At 40.1% G+C, this 23430-nt stretch overlaps 1 protein-coding gene across 7 annotated transcripts in view; it reads right to left on the bottom strand.

The window, feature by feature from the left end:
- The window catches only part of ITSN2 (intersectin 2), an 88259-nt gene that overhangs the window by 45438 nt on the left and 19391 nt on the right, over nucleotides 1-23430 (bottom strand). For all 7 annotated transcript variants that reach the window (XM_065055755.1, XM_065055756.1, XM_065055758.1 and 4 more), the window contains exons 3-8: nucleotides 7255-7347; nucleotides 5536-5599; nucleotides 3588-3751; nucleotides 2100-2297; nucleotides 1722-1818; nucleotides 734-876 (exon numbers count right to left, since the gene is read on the bottom strand). In XM_065055755.1, the coding sequence (XP_064911827.1) occupies nucleotides 734-876; nucleotides 1722-1818; nucleotides 2100-2297; nucleotides 3588-3751; nucleotides 5536-5599; nucleotides 7255-7347 (759 nt within the window). The remainder of the gene's footprint in view (nucleotides 1-733; nucleotides 877-1721; nucleotides 1819-2099; nucleotides 2298-3587; nucleotides 3752-5535; nucleotides 5600-7254; nucleotides 7348-23430) is intronic.

Below are 23430 nucleotides of genomic sequence, written 5' to 3'. Positions count from 1 at the left end.
CAACTGCTTGGCCAGCACTCTGCTCGCTGCATTACAGTGAGTAATCTAGTTTTATAAGAACTTTCATAAAGCTCTACTCTTTTATTAACTTTGGGTGAAGTCTTTTGAAACCACCATAACACCGAGACACAGCACAAACGTCGCTGAAAGTCAACAAGGAATGACTCCCTTAAATTACTTTTGAAAAATTCCAATTGATGACTGCAGTACCGCAGTGTCTTTCCCAAACTGTTTTCTTTGAAAAGACAAAAGCCCAAATATCTAAGCAATTACCAATATATAATATACATAGGAGCACATGGCACAAAAATGGTGAGATGTCCCCCCATTTTAGAAAATCATAAAAAGAGTTTCAGTCCAAAGAATGATATTGGAAAATGGGTGCTGACTTCGTGGAGCTCATTTCTGCATTTTTAAGGTACTCAGGCTCTTCTGGTTAGATCCCACCACTTCTTCCCCCCAACTACCCAGGGAACTTGATGCCTCCTTAGGCCACTCCAGGTCCAGCACAAAGCCCAAGTCTATAAACTGCTGCCCAATTCCATTTCTTGGCCGACTGGAACCAGTAGCTGAAACCTGCTCTCTCCTGCATAGGTCTGAATAGCAACAATTTCAGCTTTTATTTCATATAGAAGTCAAATCCCAAGCTTGGATTCCACCCCTCAGCTTGTGATGCCCCCAGAGGGAGGAAACACTTCTGGTTTTCGCCCTCCATGTCAAATGCCATACTCACCTGATAAATATCCACTCATACTTTTATCAAGGCTGTTAAATTTCTGTCTGTATTTTAATCTGGATGCCTGAGGAACTGCCCAGTCTGAGGATACAATCTTTGGTGAATTCCCAGCTAGTGAAGCGCTAGAGGATGAATTTGAACTGTAATACAATTTTTAAATAAGAAAAAAAAGAGAGAGATAAAGAAATAACTCTAAGTTACTTTGCTTAATAAACAGGCATTGAAACAGAAGATATATAGCACTGTCTGGTAACATGAAACAACTGCTACAAGGTTTTACCTCTGCTAACTTGCTATAAATATTTTATCACTAATATCAAATCTTACTGTGAAAGTAGGGACACATATCTAAAAGGAAACTCTTGAATTTAAGATCCTATTCCCTTGGTACCACAGGGACTTCTGCCACATAATTCATCGGTCCACCACTGCAAAATATTACTATAGGAAAACATCTCAGCTTTCACAAGAATGTTTACAAGGGCTGTGAAGCACTGGGCAGATGTCGAAGTAACTTTAAGAGTGATACAAATGAATAATCACAAGCATAAATAGTTATTTGGTAAACTCACAACCAAAAGCAGCTTTTAAAGCTACTAAAGCCACTATATTCCACTTGTACCCGTTCTTTTTATTAGTGTCAATGCCAGACTGAACAGAGTTTTTCCAACTCATTCAGTCTCTGCAGAACAGCACTTGACGGATTGTTTAGTTCTACCTATAAAACTTCTACCTGCAACTCCCAGCATTTTCCCAGCACCCCGACTTTGAAGATCAGACAAAACCAGGTGCATCCAGCCTGCCTTGTTCAAGGTAATCCCCTATTCTGATAAGTAAAAAGCTATTTGCAGTGTTATCCAAGGCAATAAAGTAAAGAATGTTGATATAAACAAAGCCTTTAGGGCATGACGCTGGAATTCCTTTGCACGGAATTAGTTTTGGAAGGCATACTACTCGAGTTTAAGATGAAACTTAACTTTCATACCTGCTAGATCCTAAATCAATTAGTGACTGTGCCTTCTGCATACTTGTACCACCAAACCCTCCTGCCATGGGACCTAAAGAACCAGTATGAGGCAGTGCTGAAACAGAGAAAGACCAAAAACTGTAAAGCAACCAGGTATAAGGTAATGCTTCGTAATAAACACTCAAGGCTCTACAAGAAGTAAGAAAAGCTAATCAAAGCCTTGTTTTCAAGATTAACTAGCTAATTCCGATCTGACAAATGTGAACTTTGGAAAAAAGTACAATTTCTTTTTAAATTTAACTCGCATGCAAGTATTAGCATTTCTGCCTGAAGTTAGCTAGAGAGAAAATAAGATTCACAATTCTGAACGTGAGTATTGCACTGTACAATACTTACTTGAAGAGAAAGGTACGGACAAAGGCTGCAGAAGGCTGGATGTTCCGTTTGGCAATGAGGAGGTACTGACGGAAGGCACCAGGGGAGCAGAGATAACCAGGGGAGGAATGGAAGTCATGGAGGTCAGAGACACGGGAGCTAACGGTGTGATCGTAGACATAGATGTTGGCATGGACAGATTTGGCATACTACCCATTCCTAGAGCAAAATCCAACAATTCAGGATTTAATATTGCACAGGATCTAGCAAGAAATTGGCTCTATAATGCTAGGCAGAAACTACACAACGCAACCTCTGTCCAGAGACACACGAGAATCTGTTTTAGCTCATATTTACTCTTTTCCTGAAGTTTAGACAAGATAGCTCACACAGGAAAATATACGAAAGAACGGGATTTCTTAAAATATATCTTTACAAGCAATTAATTCTCGTGATTGATTTAGCTAGTATTTCAAAAAGGAATAACATCTACGTTTATATAATTGCAGATATAACTACTTCTTCAATAAGCCTTTCTACACCTGGCGCCTGAGAAAGAATTACAACACAATGCAAACATTGTGACAATCCTTTATAGGGAAAAGCTGATACTGTTTCTGAACTAAGCTTCAGCCTTGGAAGAACCCATAGCAGGGAAAAGTCCACACTTTAGAGACTCCTGTCTAGCAAAGGGTTTCATTGAAGTGAGTAAGGGCACTTGAATTACCGGCTGAATCTTGTGGAAGACACCAATATGTAGATGCTGTGAGGGAAAGTTAATAAGAAGTAATCATATGCCAACCACAACTATCTATAAATGCATGCACTTGTATGTAAGCACACAAAATAAACTGATGTGCAGATGTTTTAAATCCTGTGTGTAATTAATATATGCATACATTAACTTTCAGCACAGAAGTTTGCACTGATTTTGTAATTCAGCTGAAGACATTATGTATGTCTTGCCCTACAAAACAACAACAGACACGCACTGAAATCCCAAAACCCCATCAGAAGAGGAAAGCAGGTTAAAATAATTCTGTTCAATTTGATCATACAACCAAAACAGACAATCTGATTGATTTTGAAAAAAGTATCTTAAAAGAGTGTTCTACCAAAACTTTGACATTTTACTAAGTTTAACTTTAAAACCCCTGAGTATAAATAGGTGAATGAGTAGGAGGGAGACAAAAAGAGACCTTCAGTCCAACACGATAGCCTGCAAGGCAGATGGCAAACGTGAATGGCCTCCGTGCACCTCACGTCAAAATTCAATACAAGGTTTTTCTTTATTATTAAATATCTTCAAAGAATGAAATTATCAAAGATGTCAAGAAAGTGCCTTTGTGAATTTCCTAAATCAGAACATCCTTAAGGTGGTGTGGTTTGGTTTTTTTTTTACTTTACTGATTCATTCAACTGTCATGGTCAGTTTAACGCTTATATTTGGCTGCAAATAGGTGTGTTTCTTCACCTCTGAGCACTATATAATTATATATTCATAAGTACCAAAGCGAGCTGACATTAGTGGTGAAAATACTGGAGTTTGTTTCATGACAGGAGGGAGAACTGCAGGCAAGTGCTGTCCTTGCAGTTTCAGCTTGATGAGTTTCATGGCTATAGAGAACTCCTGTTGATCCATTTTTCCATCCTTGTTCAGGTCTGATAGCGTCCTTAAAGATAAAACAAAATTAAACTTAAAAAGCCCGCAAGCACAAAATGTAAAGTTAACTTTTTCATTTAATGAGAAGCTTTTCTATGAAATTTATTTATTGTTTTTGTACAAGAAAACTACAAACTTATTGCAACCATTTGTAGATGATTTTTTTTTTACAACATTCAAACCCTCAGGAGTTTGCAGAGCTTCATTCTTCTCATTTGCCAACCTACGGGTATTGAAGGCCAACCTGGACTTCTAAACATAATGTTCGCCTAGTTGTATTAAGCATAAGTCACTTGACAGTCTTCTGCAGAGCTCAGTTTTAACGCTACTGTATATTAAATACTTCACAGTTAAGAAAGCAGGGAGACATTTGCAAAGGCAGCAGTCTCCTGCTCAGTGGATACTCCTGTTAATATACATATACCATGGCTGTGTGGCTTTCTATGCTACTAGCCAGACTGATTATTTTAAATTAATGTCTGGTAACGTAAGGCATTAATACAAGAATCTGAAAGAGGAAGATGCAGAAATCTGCTAAAGGCACTATATGCCACTGGGAACACTACCTGAATTCACAGATACTGGGGGTTTATTAAGCCTGATATCCACACTGTCTTCCTTTGACACTTATCCAAATGAACTTAAATACAACAGGGAACATATGCAATGGTGCGTACATGAGCAGACTATTTCTGGTCAGACAGAAAATATTACATCTTATTACTACTTAAACATGGAAGGACCAGGCACGGGAATGCAAAAGAAAAGAAAAGAAAAAAGAGACTTCTTATTAAGCTACATTTTCCCTCTAATTCTATTATTATTTAGTATAAAACTCCAAGGCCCTGTGCAAAAATTCCCTTACCACTCTTTTCTAGGCACTTCAGGTGTCTGAAGAAGAAACTAACCTTGCATTCAGTTAGTTTCTTCAATACTATTCCACAAGTGAATTGTTCTTAATTATTATAAGCCCCTGCTTGGTGCCTTTTAGCATATATACATCTTGATAACGACCAAGTACCCCAAAGTGAACACAGAATTCTAGAGAAAACTGAGGAGTTCCAAAGAAGAAAACGTCTGTTTCAAATGTTGCAACCACCACATACGTGCTGCAGAGAACGGCACTTTTTCCAGTTCCTGCATTACAGCACTGGTTGGTATCTTACAGTGTATTATAACTGACTTTCAACTAACATTTTCTGTGGCTTTAGATTTTTTCCTATCTTCTACTTTCAGTGTATTTTCCACTCCCAGTTTAGAAGCGTATAATTTTTCCCATAGTTAATCTCATTGTCATTTTTTACTGGTTACTAGTATTTCAAACATCATTCAATGGGCGATCTCCAGGAATTCATTAACCCATTATTTACCTCTTTTTCCATGCTATTATTTACAGTGCTTTTCTTTTTTACTTATTATTATTTAAAATATAAAGACAATGCTTAACAATGACCTTTGTGGTAGCCCAACAGGCACTTCCCTCTATGAAAGCCTTGCAATTTATAATCGCCTTTTGTTTCAACCAGTTACTATAGTTTAAAAAAGGCTGTGTCCAATACGATCCAATTTGAATTAACATCATAAAAAGATTTTTAAAGATTCTGCTTTTTAATTAAGTGTTGGCACACATACGGGCTCAATCCTTCCTCTAAATTTAATAAAATTAAAACACTGATTCAGACAACACTCCTACTTTGACTGCTGAAAACCTCTTTTGAGACAACACAACATACCAAAGATTGTATTTGAATGCTACGCATCTCCTGTCTCAGTAAAAGGTAAAGAATACCTTACCATATTTCAGCAAGGACTGAAGCTGGCAGACCTGACTGCAAAAAGAAGGTACGTGCTTGATCACCTATGAGAAACAAGAAAGACAGACAGACTTTTACACTACAGACATAGCTTTTCAGAAGACCTCAGCCCTCTGTTATGAGACAGATTTGCAAAAGGAACCAGCGTGCTGGATGCCAAACCTTCCAATTTCGTACCACCTTCCTCCTTCCCTGGTGAGAGTGATTGTCAGAGAGTCGTGATATTCCGTAATTCTCAACCCCTCCTCTGAGAAGTGATTTCAAATCCCTATGAAAATCTTTAATAGGTCACAAATCAACAGCTGCTAACAGTTTAAGAGATGCAAGATTTAAAGTAGTAAAAGCTACTGAAAATTTAGTCCTGACCCAATTACTTTTACAGGAAAGGATGAGCATGCTATTTATTTCCTTCTCCTTCATTCAACCTAACTTGAGCCAGGAAAAACTGGAAAAAATATCATGTTCCAAATAATATTCTGTTCTGTCAGAGAACATTCATTTTTTCAGTATTTCAGGAAGGGAATGGGAACTGTCATGTGATTTCCTACCAAGTTCCACAGCAATTGGTACTGATCGTACTGCTGAACAAATGTGTGTTTATACTTACCTTCAAGTGAATTAGAAATGCTTAAAGCTAAGACTTCAGGTTATTCTTTCATCTGTTTCTTCCCTTATATTCATGCACAACCTTTCATTTTAAGCACTTGCCAAAGAAACAATGCAGCCTGCAGATGTACATGCAGGTAAGAGCCCAGATGTGGCCTACAGATAGTTCCTGAGATTACATAGATTTCAGCTGGTGGTAAACAACAACCTTCCAGTGCTGTTTGGCCAAAGAAGGAGTTATGTATCATTTAGCCAGATGTGTATGCTCCAGACAACTTCTCACTCCCTCCTCAGTCCTTTTTGGACCAAAAAGAGGCAAAAAAAGAGCGATGGAGTCACCAGTCAGGGTATCAGCACACAGGCAGGCAGGTAGGAGTGATGAGGGTTCGTCTTTAGTGCCGACACACACACAAAGAACAAGGCATTCTCAAATTAAATCAGTGAAATCAAGTCTTTTCTTGACGCCACAAGTGGATTCCTAAATTTAAAACCTGCAGATTCTGAGGTGTGCAGCAACATGACCCAATTGTTTCAGAGAAGCAGTGGCTGAACGCAGATGGAACTGACAGCAGGCCGTGGCCAAATGCCATTAGTCTATGCAGAACTCGCTGAAGGCCCAAGGGTTAATACATTTCTAGCAGTCATTAACAAGGACAAGCTGTTAGCAGCTCTCTCCCTGCCTCCTCCCCCAGACAAAGATATCTAACAGTATTCTCTAACACTGCTCAGACAGAGAAGAGCCACTTCTGGTGTCTCTGGCGTCACTCGTCACAATAGCTGCTCTAAGTGCTCCTTGGCAGCCTCCCATCTGAGCACAGATTTCGCTTGATACTCTAGTTTATGAAACTAGACAGAATGTCAGCACGTAACTGCTAGCTGCAGAAGTGACAGGGTTAATAAAAGAACACTCCTGTGCCAAACTTTAGCCAACAGCTTGCAGAAGTTTAGTAATAACCCGTAGCCGTTTGCCATAAGGGTATGGTTATCAGTCACATAGCAAAGGGCTAGAAATAGAATGTAGTTTTCAAACAGTTTTACAAAGATAGTTATGTGTACATCAAAGTTAATGTGTAATGCAGAGCCTCAGACCAACCTGTAATGTAGCCGCCTGCGGGTTTAAGGCTGTCAAACTGCTTGTCATGCTTGGCCCGCTCTTCAGAGGTGATGGCCCATATGTTTGGACCTCCTGGAAAAACAAAAATAAAAAGAAAACCAGAGCGAAGACTTTAAAAATAAAGCACATCACTTGCACAATAAAAACTTGGCTTCTTGAGAGACAAAGTTAGATCGAGACACACCCAGCTCCTACCAGTTTGGCAAGGACGTTATGAAGCACAAACCTGCTTCCCAGATGTGCGAGTGCCAGCTGTGATTTGACTGCACTGCACTTGGCTTTCAAACGAGCTCTGTCGTCCCCCAGAGCTGCTACAAAGCAGTTTCCTGCTGCTGCTGATTGTTTGCAGCCCGGGCAGGATGCACGTTTCTCAGCATACCCTGTGTGAACCAAATATTCCCCTGGTTCACCGCTAAACAAATGGGATTCAATGTCACTTAAAGGTTCTCATACAGAGGGCGAACGTCCCAGAGCTGCCAAAGAGACTTGAGCATCTCACCAATACTCCAAAACCAAAACCGGGACTGCTAACAAAAAAAGGTTGGTTTTGTCTGACAAAGGAGTAAAGTATAAAATATTACAGCCTCCAAGTAACAAAGAGGAATTGCAGGGAATAATCCGTGTTTACAGAGCTGTGCTGATATACCAGGCAGAACCAGAGTGACTTTCAGAAACGCTCCGACCTGCTGTATAAAGGTCAGGGTGTGTGTCCTTTGCAGGAAAAGCAGTTTGCCAGAAATAATTTGCTTTGGCTTTTAAGCAGGAGGAAGTTTTAGTCGGGAAGCTCTTGACAAGAATATAATTTTTCAAGTCAATGAATGCAGGAATTAGCAAAAATTCTGAATGGAACACCCCCCAAAACACCTTTAAAACTACATTGTGCTCAGCTTTACCACTTCCAAAGAGCTATTAATCTGTTCTTCAGGTATTTGTATTGCTCAGGAAAGACAGCCAAGGTAACAAATAATCCTTCTAATAAGATGTTAACAAGTTACTTTAAAAACCATAGCACTTTGAAAGGAAGTTACTACAAAATGCTTCCCCTTTTCCTGCATAAACCTAATTTCAAAGCCTTGAAGCTACAAAATTTCAAGAGCTCTTTTCACTAGTTTTCCAAAAGTAATAACTAAGCCAGCAGACTGCAAGCCGACATACATGCCAATACACACATATTAACGATGTTAATCACCTTTTGCCTGTGTTAATCTACATATACGCAAACACATTTTCCAAACAGACCTAATGTCACCTCTTCAGGACAGCCTGTTAAGACCATCATTCTCCTTTCCCATTTATAAATTGGATTCTTTCCCCCTGCTGCTTAATTGGGAAATATAAAGAGTTAAGAAAAATACAAAGCAAACCAAAACAAACCCACTCAAACCAAAACAGAAACTCACTGTGGATACAGTGACAAAGACGTTGGGAGTGCATTAGGATACAACCTCTAAGTACCTGAATCTGGAGTTTCCCTTCCCTCTCTTCAGCATCTATTGGGGTCTTTTTTGTGTGTGTGTGTCTTCAATGAAACCGTCTTTACTACAGACTGCATGCAAAACTTCACTTCAAGAACCTTCCCTTGTTAATTCTAATTAAAGGAGTCTAAATAAATCTAGACTAGATAATGATAAGAAATTTAAATAACTCAAGATGCCTAAAAGTTCCTGGGCAGTACAACTATCGCCAAAATACACAAATGAGGACAACTTACACTCAATGGCAAAAATTAGAGCGTCAGTAAAATATTTTTTAAATGTTCGTTTTAATATACAAATGGGAAGTGCGTGATGTGGTTAATGCTTATAGAAATCATCTTGACAAGATGAATTAGTGCTCCTAAAGCAGCAACTTCAGAAAACTTGACTGTGAAGGGGTTTCGATAGATAAAGATTTGTTGCTGAATTAGTCAGGCTCAAAGGAATCTCAAGGCCGCTTCGAGAGGCTGAGAACAGAATCTGCTGTGAGAAAGAGGGGTGTCTCCTCATTAACGGGGCCCCAACATGGCGTGAGTCATTGGACGTATCATCAGACTCCAGCGCCTGGACAGCCCATGATACTCATTTAGCGAATCCATGCTTGGATGCGTGATTAGAATATAGTTGCATATATAAAGAGGCTTGTTTCTGTAATAAATGGCTTTGCGTGATTCACATTGAATCGGAATGCTGAGTCCTTTATCGTTCCAACACTTGACAAGTTCTTTCATCTGTGGAAAATCAAATATCAGCAATATCATATTTTTGTTATATAAAATATCGTGTTTTGATAATCTTTTGAAGTAGGTAGCTACCATGCTCCTCAGCATTTTATGATCAGTGGCAGAAGGATTAAGACCACCACAATGTATTCACTGAGAAGTGCTAGAAACAGTAAAAATCCCTTGACTGGAGTTACCGGCACTGCTGTAGCTTCTCTAAAAAGAGCCCGACCTAATTGTAATAGAACTTGTGCTTAAATATGTATTAAAATGCACAATTTCCTATTGATATGTCACAAAGAAAGTAAGAAGATGGGAATAATTCTTGAAACTCTTCTAATACATTTCAGCCAAACATCCCTTTTAATAAAACCTGGCAAATAATGTTTCCTCTCAAGCTATGAAATGCGAAGTTCTACATGGCTTTGTCTCAAATGTGTTAAAATTTTGCAGTTGAACAGATCGCTACATTCACACCTGTAGCTGTACAATGATTAACATTAACTTCTCATTCAATTAACATCTCATTCTAGAAGTGTTTCAAGATCAGCATTCACCCTTCACCCTCACTTTTTCCTTCATTAACGTGCCCCAAGAATCTTGCTAGCTTTTGCACGCTAAATATTTTGGGCACTTTTTTTGCATAGTTTATTTATTCCCAAATTAAACATACTAAAGCATTTCTTTAACAACCATCTCCATTACAGGTTTCTCGCAAATATAAATTTAATTCAAACCAATATTTTACTGTAATCAACATTACTATAGCAACAAGTGCTTCTAGCAGAGTCCTAGTGAGCCGGTGCAAGCAGCCACTGCCACAAAGTAATCACTATGAACACACATGTCATCAAAATTACATCATGTGAGTATTTCAGGAAACTGAATATACACCCTAAAAATGCCAAGCTGCTAATAATTTATTTTTAAAGGTGTGAAGAATTTCAGATTTTCCCTATCCCTGAGGACAGAGACTGAAAATCTTTTCTTTCTGGTGACTTACGCCATAAAGATACACTCTCACTTACTGAGGGTTTTTTATAAATATGGAAGAAAATAATGTAATAGACCTTACAACCAAAAGCAGACCTCCTCCAACACATCTTGACTGCTTTGCTTTAAAGTAAATATATAAAAATATACGTACTATGTGAATATAAATTAAAACACATTCAGTTCAGACCAATTTTTAGCCACATCTTTAAGACATATCCACATTCAGTAATAACTTGACATTGAGGATGTTTCAAAGGAGATATCAGAGCACCTTTTAATTTACAAGGCTGAATGAAAAGATGTACTAATTTCCAAGCAGAAATAAATGGTGGGGGATGAAAGCAAGGCATTATGCAAACAAAGCCTTTCCAAAGCTGTGATTCCTTACAAGCTAAGCCTGGAAAGTAGTGTTTTTATTTTTAGCAGGAATTAGGATCTAGAAAACGGCATCTCTCCAAAGGAACACAGCACTCCCAGTCTGACAGTGAGACTTTTGATGCTCGTCTATAATTGAACAAAGTCCCAGAAAACTAAGTTTTAACTTAAGTCTTTTAAGAGAGAGTGCCTGCTATTTTCAGCCTGAACTAGAACAGGTCACTGGTTTATCAATACAGGTTAATAACCATTATACAATGAAAATGTTTCAAAACCAAACAAAACAGTACTTCTGGTAGGGATCCTCAGTGTGGGCATTCAAATCCCACCCAACATTCTCTTATTTAAAGGATTCACTACTATTTTTTCCAACTTCTACCTCAATATGCAAGAGAAACAAAATTAACATCATGGCACTAGAGGGAAGGTGAAAGCTTTGCGAGGGCTTATTTTTAGCTTAACCAGGTGCTCGTGACACTTTTGAAGTTACTATTTGGAGACACAAATAAAAAAAGAAAAATCTATGTACAGAAAGTAACATTAAAAAGAAGAATCCTCAAAATACCAAGAAAAAAATACCACATCGTTCTATCTGAAATTAACACTTTGAACAACGCAGATCACAAGGTCTTTGCAATTCCACAAAGTGCGTCACAAAACCATTCTTCAAAGCAATTGCTGTGTTTACTTATAGCACAACCGAGACCATCACAATAAAGACTCACCACAGACAAAATTAGTTTGAAACTCAGCTCTCCTGTGCCATCACCACCAGAACATGATACAACCCTCACAAACACTGTGGTTGTTTCCCAAAGCTGCCACCAGTGGTAAAACTGGCCACTCAGCATCACTGCTGAGAACAGTGACCACACCTGGTTTACAAACAACCAAGTTTTGGGCATGTTGAACTGTGGCAAAGGGAAGACAGCTCCTGCACTTGGAAGGACAGAGTCAAACAGAAACATCTTCCACCCAAGACATATCATAGAATCATTTTGGTTGGAAGAGACCTTTAAGATCATCGAGTCCAACCATAACACAACTCTAGCACTAAACCATGTCCCTAAGAATCTCATCTGCATGTCTTTCAAATCCCTCCAGGGATGGTGACTCCACCACTTCCCTGAACAGGCTGTTCCACTGCTTGACAACCCTTTCCAGGAAGAAATCATTCCTAATATCCAATCTGAACCTTCCCTGGTGCAACCTGAGGCCATTTCCTCTCATTTATCACTTGTTACCTGTGAGAAGAGACCAACCCCCTCCATGCTACAACCTCCTTTCAGGTAGCTGTAGACAGTGATAAGGTCTCCCCTCAGCCTCCTTTTCTCTAGGGTGAACAGCCCCAGTTCCCTCAGCTGCTCCTCATCACACTTGTGCTCCAGACCCCCCATCAGCTTCATTGTCTTTCTCTGAACTCTCTCCAGCACCTCAATGTCTTTCCTGTAGTGAGGGGCCCAGAACTGACCCCAGGATTCGAGGTGCAGCCTCACCAGTGCCAAGTACAAGGTAGATGATCACTTCCCTAAATCGTCTATAATAAACTTAAGCTTATCTTAGCACAACATTTTTTTGCACTGAGAAACATCTTGCCCATAAACCAGATCCGGCTAAAGAGCAGAAGTAATTTTTTGCCCAGAGTCACCACTATTTCTCTTCCTCCCTCACAGCCCCAGCCCTCACTCATGGCAAGTCATAGGCAAATCACAAAACCAAACCACAGGCATCTCCTCCTCTCCGACACCTCTCTGATCCCATCTCCTGGATGGAGCAGTGCTGAACTTTCGGCACGCCAGAGATTCTGAGTTGGCACCCAGTAGCAGTGAACTACAATACTTTAGCATCAGAAATCAAAATACAGTTGCTACCACATGCTCTCACGGCAGGTTTGCTGCAGCTAACGAACAGTACGTTACTACTTTTCTGACTTATGAAAATTTCTAGGAAACTTAAGGTGAGACAAGTAATTTTTTCCCAACTGTAGATGGCATAAATTTGGAGGTGAAAAAAATACAATCTCTCTGACTAGAAGCTATCTCATGAAATCATTAGTCTTCAAAAGACGTTACATGGCAATCTCATAACTTTAGACATGAAGCAAGACCCACCTAGATGAAGTTAACACTATATTTGACTATGCTGCATTTTTAGGAGTCAAAACTCAAGAAACACTGAACTTGGAGTTTTTCCCCACAAAGATTCTCCCTAGAATAAGGTTTGCCTTAACTTGTTTTTTCTGTTTACGAAAAAACACATTTCTGTATTAGTAACGCTTTTGGAAGACAGATGTCAAACTGTCTCTTCTAGAGAAGGCTGGTACCTTCAAAGATGACTATGAATAAACATCAGGACTGGCACGTGGTCTAACACGGAAAATCAGGTCTCAGGGTCCAGAAGTGCCTCAGCTGATTCCTTATAACAGATCAAAACGCTTGGGAGAAACCAACAGAGAAAGCAAGCTGCTTTAATGGCAGGAGATGTGCCAGGGGAGGTTCAGGTTGGACATGAGGAAAAGGTTCTTCACCCAGAGGGTGCTGGACACTGAACAGGCTCCCCAGGGAGGTGTCACGGCCCCAAGCCTGACAGTGTTCAAGAAGAGACTGGACAACGTCCTCAGACACACGGTGTGAACTGTGGGGTTGTCCTGTGCAGGGACAGGAGTTGGACTCCATGATCCTTGTGGGTCCTTCCAACTCAGGACATTCTATGATTCTATGATACTTGCCCAATCAGCTTTACAACATGTTCAAGAGTTAAAAGTCACATGTAGATTCTGCCCACACAGAAAGTCCATACAGAATGACAAAGATGCACACAAACAATGCTACACATTGTTATTTAACATACCTTCAAGACTTGTCTAAAGATGACAAAATACATACTGACCTCACCTTCACGTAACAGGTATTAATATGTAAATCAATGTGGCAGCACTCACAACTTTTTAGTGTTGGAAACAAGCAACTATGCTGGAGATTAAACAACATTTTTTGTTCCTTTAAGCTAAGTTTAAATAAAAGACATCTTCCTACAAGAGAGCACATGGGTCTTTTTATGGCTGGATCACAGCACTTGGTAGGACACCTCCAGAAATGCCTTTACAACACTGCATCTGACAGGTCATCTTCTGAAGAATACAAAGGACTTGCTTTGATGGGCTGCCAACGTCAGAAACAAACACTGTTCTTTCCTTAAAACTGTAACCTGTAATTGAAAAAGAAGGCAGAAAAGAAAGCGCAAACCTAGAAAAAGAAAGGTAAATAGACTTGAAGATTTGTAAGATCTCTGCAACTGGTTAGTACTATCTGTAGGCAAAAGCGATACTGTTAATGAAAAGGACACAGGCAACTTTTCACTTGTGGAAAATTGTAAGACATTTCTCACATTCTCCAAACAACTGTGCTTGTTTTCGACTGATAGGTGGTGCTTGTTTTTCCCTAATAAAAGCTATGCTCCTATGACCTACAAACTTAATTAACTCCACAGAGATAATAAACCTAAATTGAAAGTGCTTTCCTTGTACACATAAGTCACGATGATGAATGATTATATCAATGCTTTTTTAGCCATCCAAAAAACTAGCATTAAGCTTCATAATGACCCTAAATAAATATTTATCCCCTTGTTTAAAGACAGGGAAATTTCAACAGAGACATGCAGCAGCGTGTCTCAAGCTGTACAACAAGGGGTTTTCCATAAAGCAACCAGCAATTGTGTTGCTGTCTCCTATTAGGAGCCTCGAGAGAGCTGTTTGGTGTAAGACATATTGGGATAGATCTAATAATTCCAGTTATCTTCCATCTGTGTTTGTAGATAAGTTTGCCACAGAATTAATTCTTGCAGATTGGAGTTAATACTCCCAACCGAGATGCTGAAGTCTACTTTAACTTTTCCTTCAATGGTGAGTAAACATTGCAGGAGCCTGAAAATATACAGAACATTTTACCATTAGTCTGAATTTCCAGATTCCTTATCAGAGTTATTGCTATTTTCAATATTTGCTTCCCTCCTTTGTTGTCGATTCTTTATATCAAACGTAGGAGAAAATGCTGGCCGATAATAAGCATTTATTCTTATTTAGGTGCGTAAACATGTTATGAACTACTGCAGCGGTGGCTTTGGGTCCATCCCAAAGCTCCGCCTGCTCTTTCTCAAGAAATCCATCTCCTATTCCCAGCTCCACGTTCTCAGGCCACGCCAGCAGCCACACGTAACCTCCTTTCACAACATACACGTTACTCCTACTACTACTTGTCCTACCAGAAATGCTTCGCAGAGGCTCTCCGCCTATTAAGCAACACTGCGGCAACGGCCAGAGGAAAAGGTTTTGCTTGTGCTTAACAACTTTGGCGGCTTCTTAAATGTATACGCAGCTAAAAGGAAACACCTGTAGCAAAAAGCATGTTAAACAAAGGGAAACACATTTCTCCTTCTATTTTGTATTTTTAATAAAATTACAAGAATTGTGCCTATTGAATCAAACACAATTTTTTAAGACTCTCAAGTGTCTCTGATTTGCAATCCAAAAATAACTGTTACCTGCGGACAGGCTGTTAAACAGCATCAGGCAAGAGCAGAACTACACAGATTTGGCCAAGAAACGCTTAACTGAAGAGCATCCTTACAGAAATGGGGACTAAGCAGCAGCAGACACGTGGTATTTTAGGGTACAATTCACATCCTCTACATTATATGCAGGATTTCTAGATATTTTGCTTTATTGGGAATCCTTAAGTTCCGCAGTTCACTAAAATGAAATCTTGGCCTTGTTTAAACTAACCACTTGCTCCCACAAAACAGGAGCAGAACTCCATTTGATGCAGCATTATTAATAACATTTTGCCTGATGAGATGGTCATTGGCGTCTCCCCACTCTGACACACAAAAATCTATCTGTAAAGAAAAAACATTAATATTTCTGTGCCATGCAATGATATCAATGTAGAGACATAATCCTTGCTTTTAGAATTACTATAATCCCTAAAGCAATTTAGAGATACATAATAGCCTAGTCCATGCTACCAGCAAAGATCCACTTGTTTTCTGAATTTTACAGCACAACTTGACAATTCCAAAGCACTTAACCTATCAGTTTATAACAGGATAGTATTTCTTTACGTGATATAAATCACAGAATCACTTTAGCTCACTTCCTTTTCCAGAAGCTCCTTTTTAATTAAATTATTTCCAAGCTCCACTGAAACATAAAACAACACACCAAACAAGAAAATTAAAGCTTTATTAGAGCTCCAATGACATAAAAAAAATACATTAGGAAATATGTATAAGCACGATAGTATTCTCAACCACACATTAGCATGCTACCTTTTACACCAGTTTTCCATAGAATTTGTGACAATTCATTTAACAGAATGTTCTGTTTCTTATCACAAAGCACAATTACTGTAACTTAGAATGTCAGTAAATTCATACTTTATTCTTGAAAACTAATTTAACTTTTTCTTTGGAAAAAGTCAGCACACAGACATGGCTTAATCTAAGTCTTCCCCATATCTAGATTCAATACTAGCAATGAAAGTATTTTCTGCCTAATCTTGGAAAAACATTGCCATTAAAATCACCTGTAGTTGATGAGTTACCAACACTGATGCAGCACATGAAACAAGCCCATTCTGCTATCCAATGACACAGCCATGTCTTTGCCCAGAATCATAGAATCATTTAGGTTGGAAAAGACCTTACAGATTATCTAGTCCAACCACTGAGTGAACGTGGCCAAGTCCACCTCTAAACCATGTGCCTAAGTGCCACATCTACAAGCCTTCTAAACTCCTTCAGGGATGGTGACTCCACCACTGCCCTGGGCAGCCTGTTCCACTGCCTGACAACCCTTTCCAGGAAGAAATCGCTCCTAATATCCAATCTGAACGTCCCATGGTGCAACTTGAGGCCATTTAATTTTGTCCTATTGCTTGCTACTTGGGAGAAGAGACCAACCCCCTCCACGCTACAACCTCCTTTCAGGCAGTTGTAGACAGTGATATGGTCTCCCCTCAGCCTCCTGTTCTCCAGGCTGAACAGCCCCAGGTCCCTCAGCTGCTCCTCATCACACTTGTGCTCCAGACCCCTCACCAGCTTCATTGCCCTTCTCTGAACTCTTTCCAGCACCTTAATGTCTTTTCTGTAGTAAGGGGCCCAAAACTGACTCCATGATTCAAGATGGGGCCTCACCAGCATGGAATATGGGAGGACAATCACTTCTGAGTCTTGCAACTAATACTTTCAGATGGATTTTAGAGATGGACAAAAAGAATAAACAAATCCCACCAACAAGAATCTTTCCACTATAAGGTATGAAGAGGTGGAAAATAGCAATATTATCAAGGCACAGAATAGGCATATTTTGCCAAATTCTCCCCTGCCAGCTGCAAGGCCTCTGCCCCCATTTGTTGTTCAGCTGAGCACAGTTCCACTGACGGACTCCGCTGCCTTCCCAGCGTGACACAGAGCATGGAGGATTTGCTTACCCTTCAGTTTAGGACAAGTCAGGAGCTTTTTTGAGTAAACTCCAGTCAACCTGTATAGCGAGTTCTTCAATGAGTCAGGATGCTTGAGGAAAAATCCCACCAGAGCTTAGACAAAACTTCTCTAATTCTGAAAATGGATTTTTACGCTGTTGCTGCTCACCAGCATTCACCAAAATAAATCCCTACAACTTAATTAAAAATTTACAGAAGGATAATTTGTTTAATTATTGTCTAGCAAATCTCAGTGGATTGGAGCAAAACTAATACAATTCAGGTGAGTTTCCATCTGCAGCAGGCAGTACATCTTTCCACACCAGGAGAAATGCAGACGGTAAAAACACCAGGCAAGAGGATGCAAAACGAACCTTGAAATTAGGTGGAGTAAAGGAAATGATTCTCCTACAGAAACACAGGCTAAAATAAAATCAGAGCAAAATTCTGTTTAAGGAATATTCGATCCTTTAGAGTAATTTTTGTAGTTCTGACTATTATTTGGCAATTAAAGTAAAAATGACATCTCCTTTGAAGAGGAAGTCTGGGAGCAAGAGGAAGGGTGATGGGTTATATTTATAACGAAGAACTGGGATACAGACTTGAAAAAGAGAAGAACCACCAAATTAGAAAAAAATACACAGGAAGGGTGTGAGAGAAGGAAAATGAAGAGGAATATCCTGAATGATCTGTGGAATAAAATTAAATTAGGAGATAATTTAGGAAACAAAACACAGTAATGACACTGCCAGTCCAGACTGAATATTCACTTTGCTCAGCACGTGGTGGTGCCTCTTCTCTCCTGAACCAGAGTTGGTACCTCATTAATGGAAGGACAATCCACCTATCTCTAATCACTTAGGGAATCCAAGTAACCTTCTGGCATCCACAGCTTCCTTCAGCTTTCACTCTTTAACTGATACCGTGCAAAGTGCTCTGTTTGATATCTGCCAATGGTATTTTCATTTGATAGTGGTTCATTCTTGTGTTATCAGAGATCGATTACCATTCCCCTGCCAACAAAATGACAAATGACCTTGAGAAGGTGACATCTACTGTATCCACCACCCCCACATTCCTTTTCCAAGCTGAAAGGTCCTAGTCCATGTAATTATTCCTTATATGGAAGCCGCTCTGTATCTTTGATCATTTTTATTACCTGCCTTTTCATAATTTCTAGTCCTGACAAACAAAACACGTAGAGAAAACTGGAAGAATACACAAAGGTAACAAAAGCAAGAATAAGAGTTTGTTTAAACAATATTCCTTATCATGTTAATTGACAAATTAGCAAAACCTGTCAGCTACACCCAGTCCATATACAATACCATTTTCCCAGTACATTAGGGAGTTTAAATATAATACATTAAAAATTGTCTGAATTTATGAACATTAGACTTTTGGTACCAGTTTAATCTGCCTCCGCAGTGGCTCACAGGGCATTTACAGAAGAGTATTATGGACAGAATTCCTCTCTCGGTATTACACTCTCTTAACTGCCAGAAATCAGCAATTTGGGAGACTTCTTGAGCCAAAAGGGCACAAACCCTCCCTGCATGCAATAGCCATGCTTGGATCTTTCCTACCCAAGATTTGATTCCATGTACTTGGAGCTTTCAGTTCACAAGTATCTTTGAGGCAGTGAGTCCCAAAACTGAGTTGTTCATTATATGAAAAAACACAAACAACCAAGCCAACCAAGCCATTTTCTTCTGCCTGCTTTAAATTCAGGCATTTCACTGAGTATTACTTTGCTTTTCAGTTCTGGAAACCAGTGAATATTCTTGTCCCTGTTAACATTTTCTATGCTGCGACAGCTTTACAGATTTTTATCACATCCTCAGCTCAGCTGTTCCTTCTCTAAACCAAATTAAACAGGTCTACTTCATTTAGTTTCCCTTAACACAGGAGCCACGTTCTGCCTTTGGCCAATTTGTTCACAGGTATTGTTACTCTCTGTCTAATTCAAGGTTTTTCCAGAGCCTCAAACACCCCAGATCCTGGCAACAGCAGAGTGGATAACTTCCAGCAAGGTGAGCCTGGCGGATGTTGAGTGAACTTGTTCAGGTTAGGTTAAAAAATACTGTCCATGTATTTCCTACTCCAGTCTGAATACAGAGAACAAGAGAAGTAAGAGGGTTAATTCTGCTGGCCTTCCTACACACATCATCTATAGCAGAAGAGATCAGTTTACCAACCTGATCTCCTTTTATGATCACGTGACCCAGCTGGTGGATGAGGGAAAGCCGTGGATGTGGTCTATCTGGACTTCAGCAAGGCCTTTGACACTGTCTCCCATAATATACTCCTGCAAAAGCTGGTAGCCCATGGCTTGGACAAGTGTACTCTACGCTGGGTTAAGAACTGGCTGGAGGGCCGGGCCCAGAGAGTGCTGGTGAATGGGGCTGCATCCAGCTGGCGGCCAGTCACTAGTGGTGTTCCCCAGGGGTCAGTGTTGGGTCCAGTCCTGTTCAACATCTTTATTGACGATTTAGATTTAGCAAATTTGCTGATGACACCAAGTTGGGAGGGAGTGTTGACCTGCTGGAAGGCAGGAGGGCTCTGCAGAGGGATCTGGATAGACTGGAAAAATGGGCTGATTCCAATGGGATGAAGTTCAATGAGGCCAAATGCCGGGTGCTGCACTTTGGTCACAACAACCCCCTGCAGCGCTACAGGCTGGGCGCAGAGTGGCTGGAGAGCAGTCAGACAGAAAGGGACCTGGGGGTGCTAATTGACAGGAAGCTCAACATGAGCCAACAGTGTGCCCAGGTGGCCAAGAAGGCCAATGGTATCCTGTCCTGTATCAAAAACAGCGTGGTCAGCAGGACTAGGGAAGTGATCCTTCCCCTGTGCTCTGCATTGGTGAGGCCACACCTGGAGTATTGTGTTCAGTTCTGGGCCCCTCAGTTCAGGAAAGACATTGAAGTGCTGGAGCGGGTCCAGAGAAGAGCAACACAACTGGTGAAGGGACTTGAACATAAGACCTATGGGGAGAGGCTGAGGGAGCTGGGGTTGTTTAGTCTAGAGAAGAGGAGGCTTAGAGGTGAGCTCATCACTCTCTAGAACTACCTGAAGGGAAGTTCTAGGCAGGTGGGGATTGGTCTCTTCTCCCAGGCAGTCAGCAATAGGACAAGGGGGCATGGGCTTCAACTCTACCAGGGGAAATTTAGGCTGGATATTAGAAAGAAATTCTTTATAGAGAGAGTGGTCAGGCACTGGAATGGCTGCCCAGGGAGGTGCTGGACTCGCCGTCCCTAGAGGTTTTTAAACTGAGACTGGACATGGCACTTAGTGCCATGATCTAGTAAACGGACTAGAGTTGGACCAAGGGTTGGACTCGATGATCTCTGAGGTCTTTTCCAACCCAGTCGATTCTGTGATTCTGTGAAATAGTTTATATATTAACTTGCACCTGTATTTTTTTCCTCACAAGCTTGAAGATTTCTTGTGAAATACAGCTTTATAAAAGCACTATCATTTGTTGTGCATTTGTTGTTACCTGTAGCCCTTAAGAAAATCTAAGTATATTCCTTTCCATATTGTTACACAAGTATCCATACACACTGTAACAGGTGAAGAGTTTATAAGTAATAGTGTGACTTTCAGGAAATACATGTTAACTAGAGAAACAAAAACCATAGTGCGGAGATCACAGTTAAACACAAAATTATAGTTATGAGAAGAAATGCAGATGTTGGTATGTGCTTTAAAATGTACCAAATATTATTAAATAAAACCAAACCCAAAACAACAAAAACACACACACAAACAAACAAAAACCACAAAACCCCCCAACATTTAAAGAAATTACTTCAATAAGCACCACTAAGACAACACTTGATATTCGGTTCATCTTACCTGTTCTTGAAACACACATACAGAGAACTTTCCCTCCAACTAAACCACAAATATTTTAAAATTACTAAATTATCTTCTCTGAAGACACCTGATACAAATACTAGTGCCATGAACACTGATATTCTTTTAGTTTTTCAGGGTTTCACCCCTTCTAGTTACTTCTATTGTGATTTAAGGGTACTGTTCCATTGTAAGAAATACAATGTCCTAAAGAAATGATGTGGTATATTGAAATGCCTGAATATACAAGACTCCTAATTAAAGTTACACAGCATTATATAAACACATTTGACAGACCACAGCATCCAAAAATGTGTTTATTCTTGTCATTAAAAATGAGTGTGCTAAACCTGAACTCATTCTGCCAATATCATTTAATATCATCTACGGCCAGTTCAAAGTGGCCATGATCGTCACAGATGACATGGAATTCAGCGGGTGTTAAGATGACACCACTTCGCACAATGACCACACAAAGAGGTTTAGCCAAGTAGTAAATTTCCCAAACTTCTGGAATTACAGCGTCAATGAAATGAAAATTTTAACAGTCCTTTGAAGTTGAGCCATGTGACAGATTTATGTTTCTGTGTCCCTTCATAGGCCTTCGGGCTTCGACTCCATTTTGAGGAAACATTTGTAGATATGTTGATTTTTTTGTTTGTTCGGGGGAGGTTCACAGTATCACAGTATGTTTGGGATTGGAAGGGACCTCAAAAGATCATCTAGTCCAATCCCCCTGCTGGAGCAGGAACGCCTAGGTGAGGTCGCACAGGAACATGTCCAGGCGGGTTTGAATGTCTCCAGAGTAGGAGACTCCACAACCCCCTGGGCAGCCTGTTCCAGTGTCTGTCACCCTCACTGAGAAGAAGTTTCTTCTCAAATTTAAGTGGAACCTCTTGTGTTCCAGCTTGATCCCATTACCCCTTGTCCTATCATTGTTTGCCACCGAGAAGAGCCTGGCTCCATCCTCATGGCACTCACCCTTTATATATTTGTAAACATTAATAAGGTCCCCCCTTAGTCTCCTCCAAACTAAAGAGCCCCAGCTCCCTCAGCCTTTCTTCATAAGGGAGATGCTCCACTCCCTTCATCATCTTCGTTGCCCTGCGCTGGACCCTCTCCAGCAGTTCCCTGTCCTTCTGGAACTGAGGGGCCCAGAACTGGACACAATATTCCAGATGTGGTCTCACCAGGGCGGAGTAGAGGGGAAGGAGAACCTCTCTGACCTACTGACCACCCCCCTTCTAATACACCCCAGGATGCCATTGGCCTTCCTGCCCACAAGGGCACAGTGCTGGCTCATGGTCATCCTGTTGTCCACCAGGACCCCCAGGTCCCTTTCCCCTACACTGCTCTCTAATATGTAATTTCCCAACCTATACTGGAACCTGGGGTTGTTCCTGCCCAGATGCAGGAGTCCACACTTTCCCTTGTTAAATTTCATTAGGTTATTCCCCGCCCAACTCTCCAGGGTTGGGGGTTTGTTTGTTTTGTTTATTTGTGCTTTTGTTTTTTTAATTTGGTTTTTATATCCTTTAAAAAAAAAAAAAAAAGGAAGTCTCAGTGATATCCAAAATGAAAGAAGCAGAGTGCATTACAGCATTATTTTTCTAAATAAAAACCATCCTGCGTTCCCCACTCTGTGTAATCTTACCTTATAAATCTAACACATGGTAGTAGCAAAGTAAAATCTTAGCAAGACGAAGCAGGTATAAGCTGAAAGGAAGTTAATGGATAGAGAGACCTAATCTTCACTAGCTTATTATCTAATTTTTTTCCACTTTTTTTTTCATTTTAGGACCATAAGACTGGAAGGGACTACCAAGGTCAGCATGTCCAGACTGCCGCTCCTCCAGGAAACACTAATACATTAATTCCTCCCTAAAATGTGAGTTCTGCCTGGAGGTGACCAAACTTTCTCCTTGACCATGGCCCAGAACGTCACTGCTGACAGAACTGTTCCCATTTTGAGACCAACTGCATCAACAGCCGATTAATCTCCATATAACCTTCTGCTGACATTGTACTTAGAGGAAAGTTATTTTCCCTTCTTAAGGTTTATCTTCATAATAAGAAGAAATAAAAGCTAATTCATTTATTGTAAATACAATGAAATAATAATTAAAAAACCCAGTAAGCTTTTATTTTCGTAGGTTAACAATCACTTTAGCCTTCCTTAACACGTAATTCATTTCTCCTGGTTATCCACTAACCCAATTTATCCACTAAAACCCAACTCTGCGT

Source organism: Columba livia, chromosome 3 (assembly GCF_036013475.1).
Source record: "Columba livia isolate bColLiv1 breed racing homer chromosome 3, bColLiv1.pat.W.v2, whole genome shotgun sequence".
Classification (NCBI taxonomy): domain Eukaryota; kingdom Metazoa; phylum Chordata; class Aves; order Columbiformes; family Columbidae; genus Columba; species Columba livia.
Note: the sequence above shows the minus strand (reverse complement) of the source record. Positions and strands in the feature narration are given on the sequence as shown.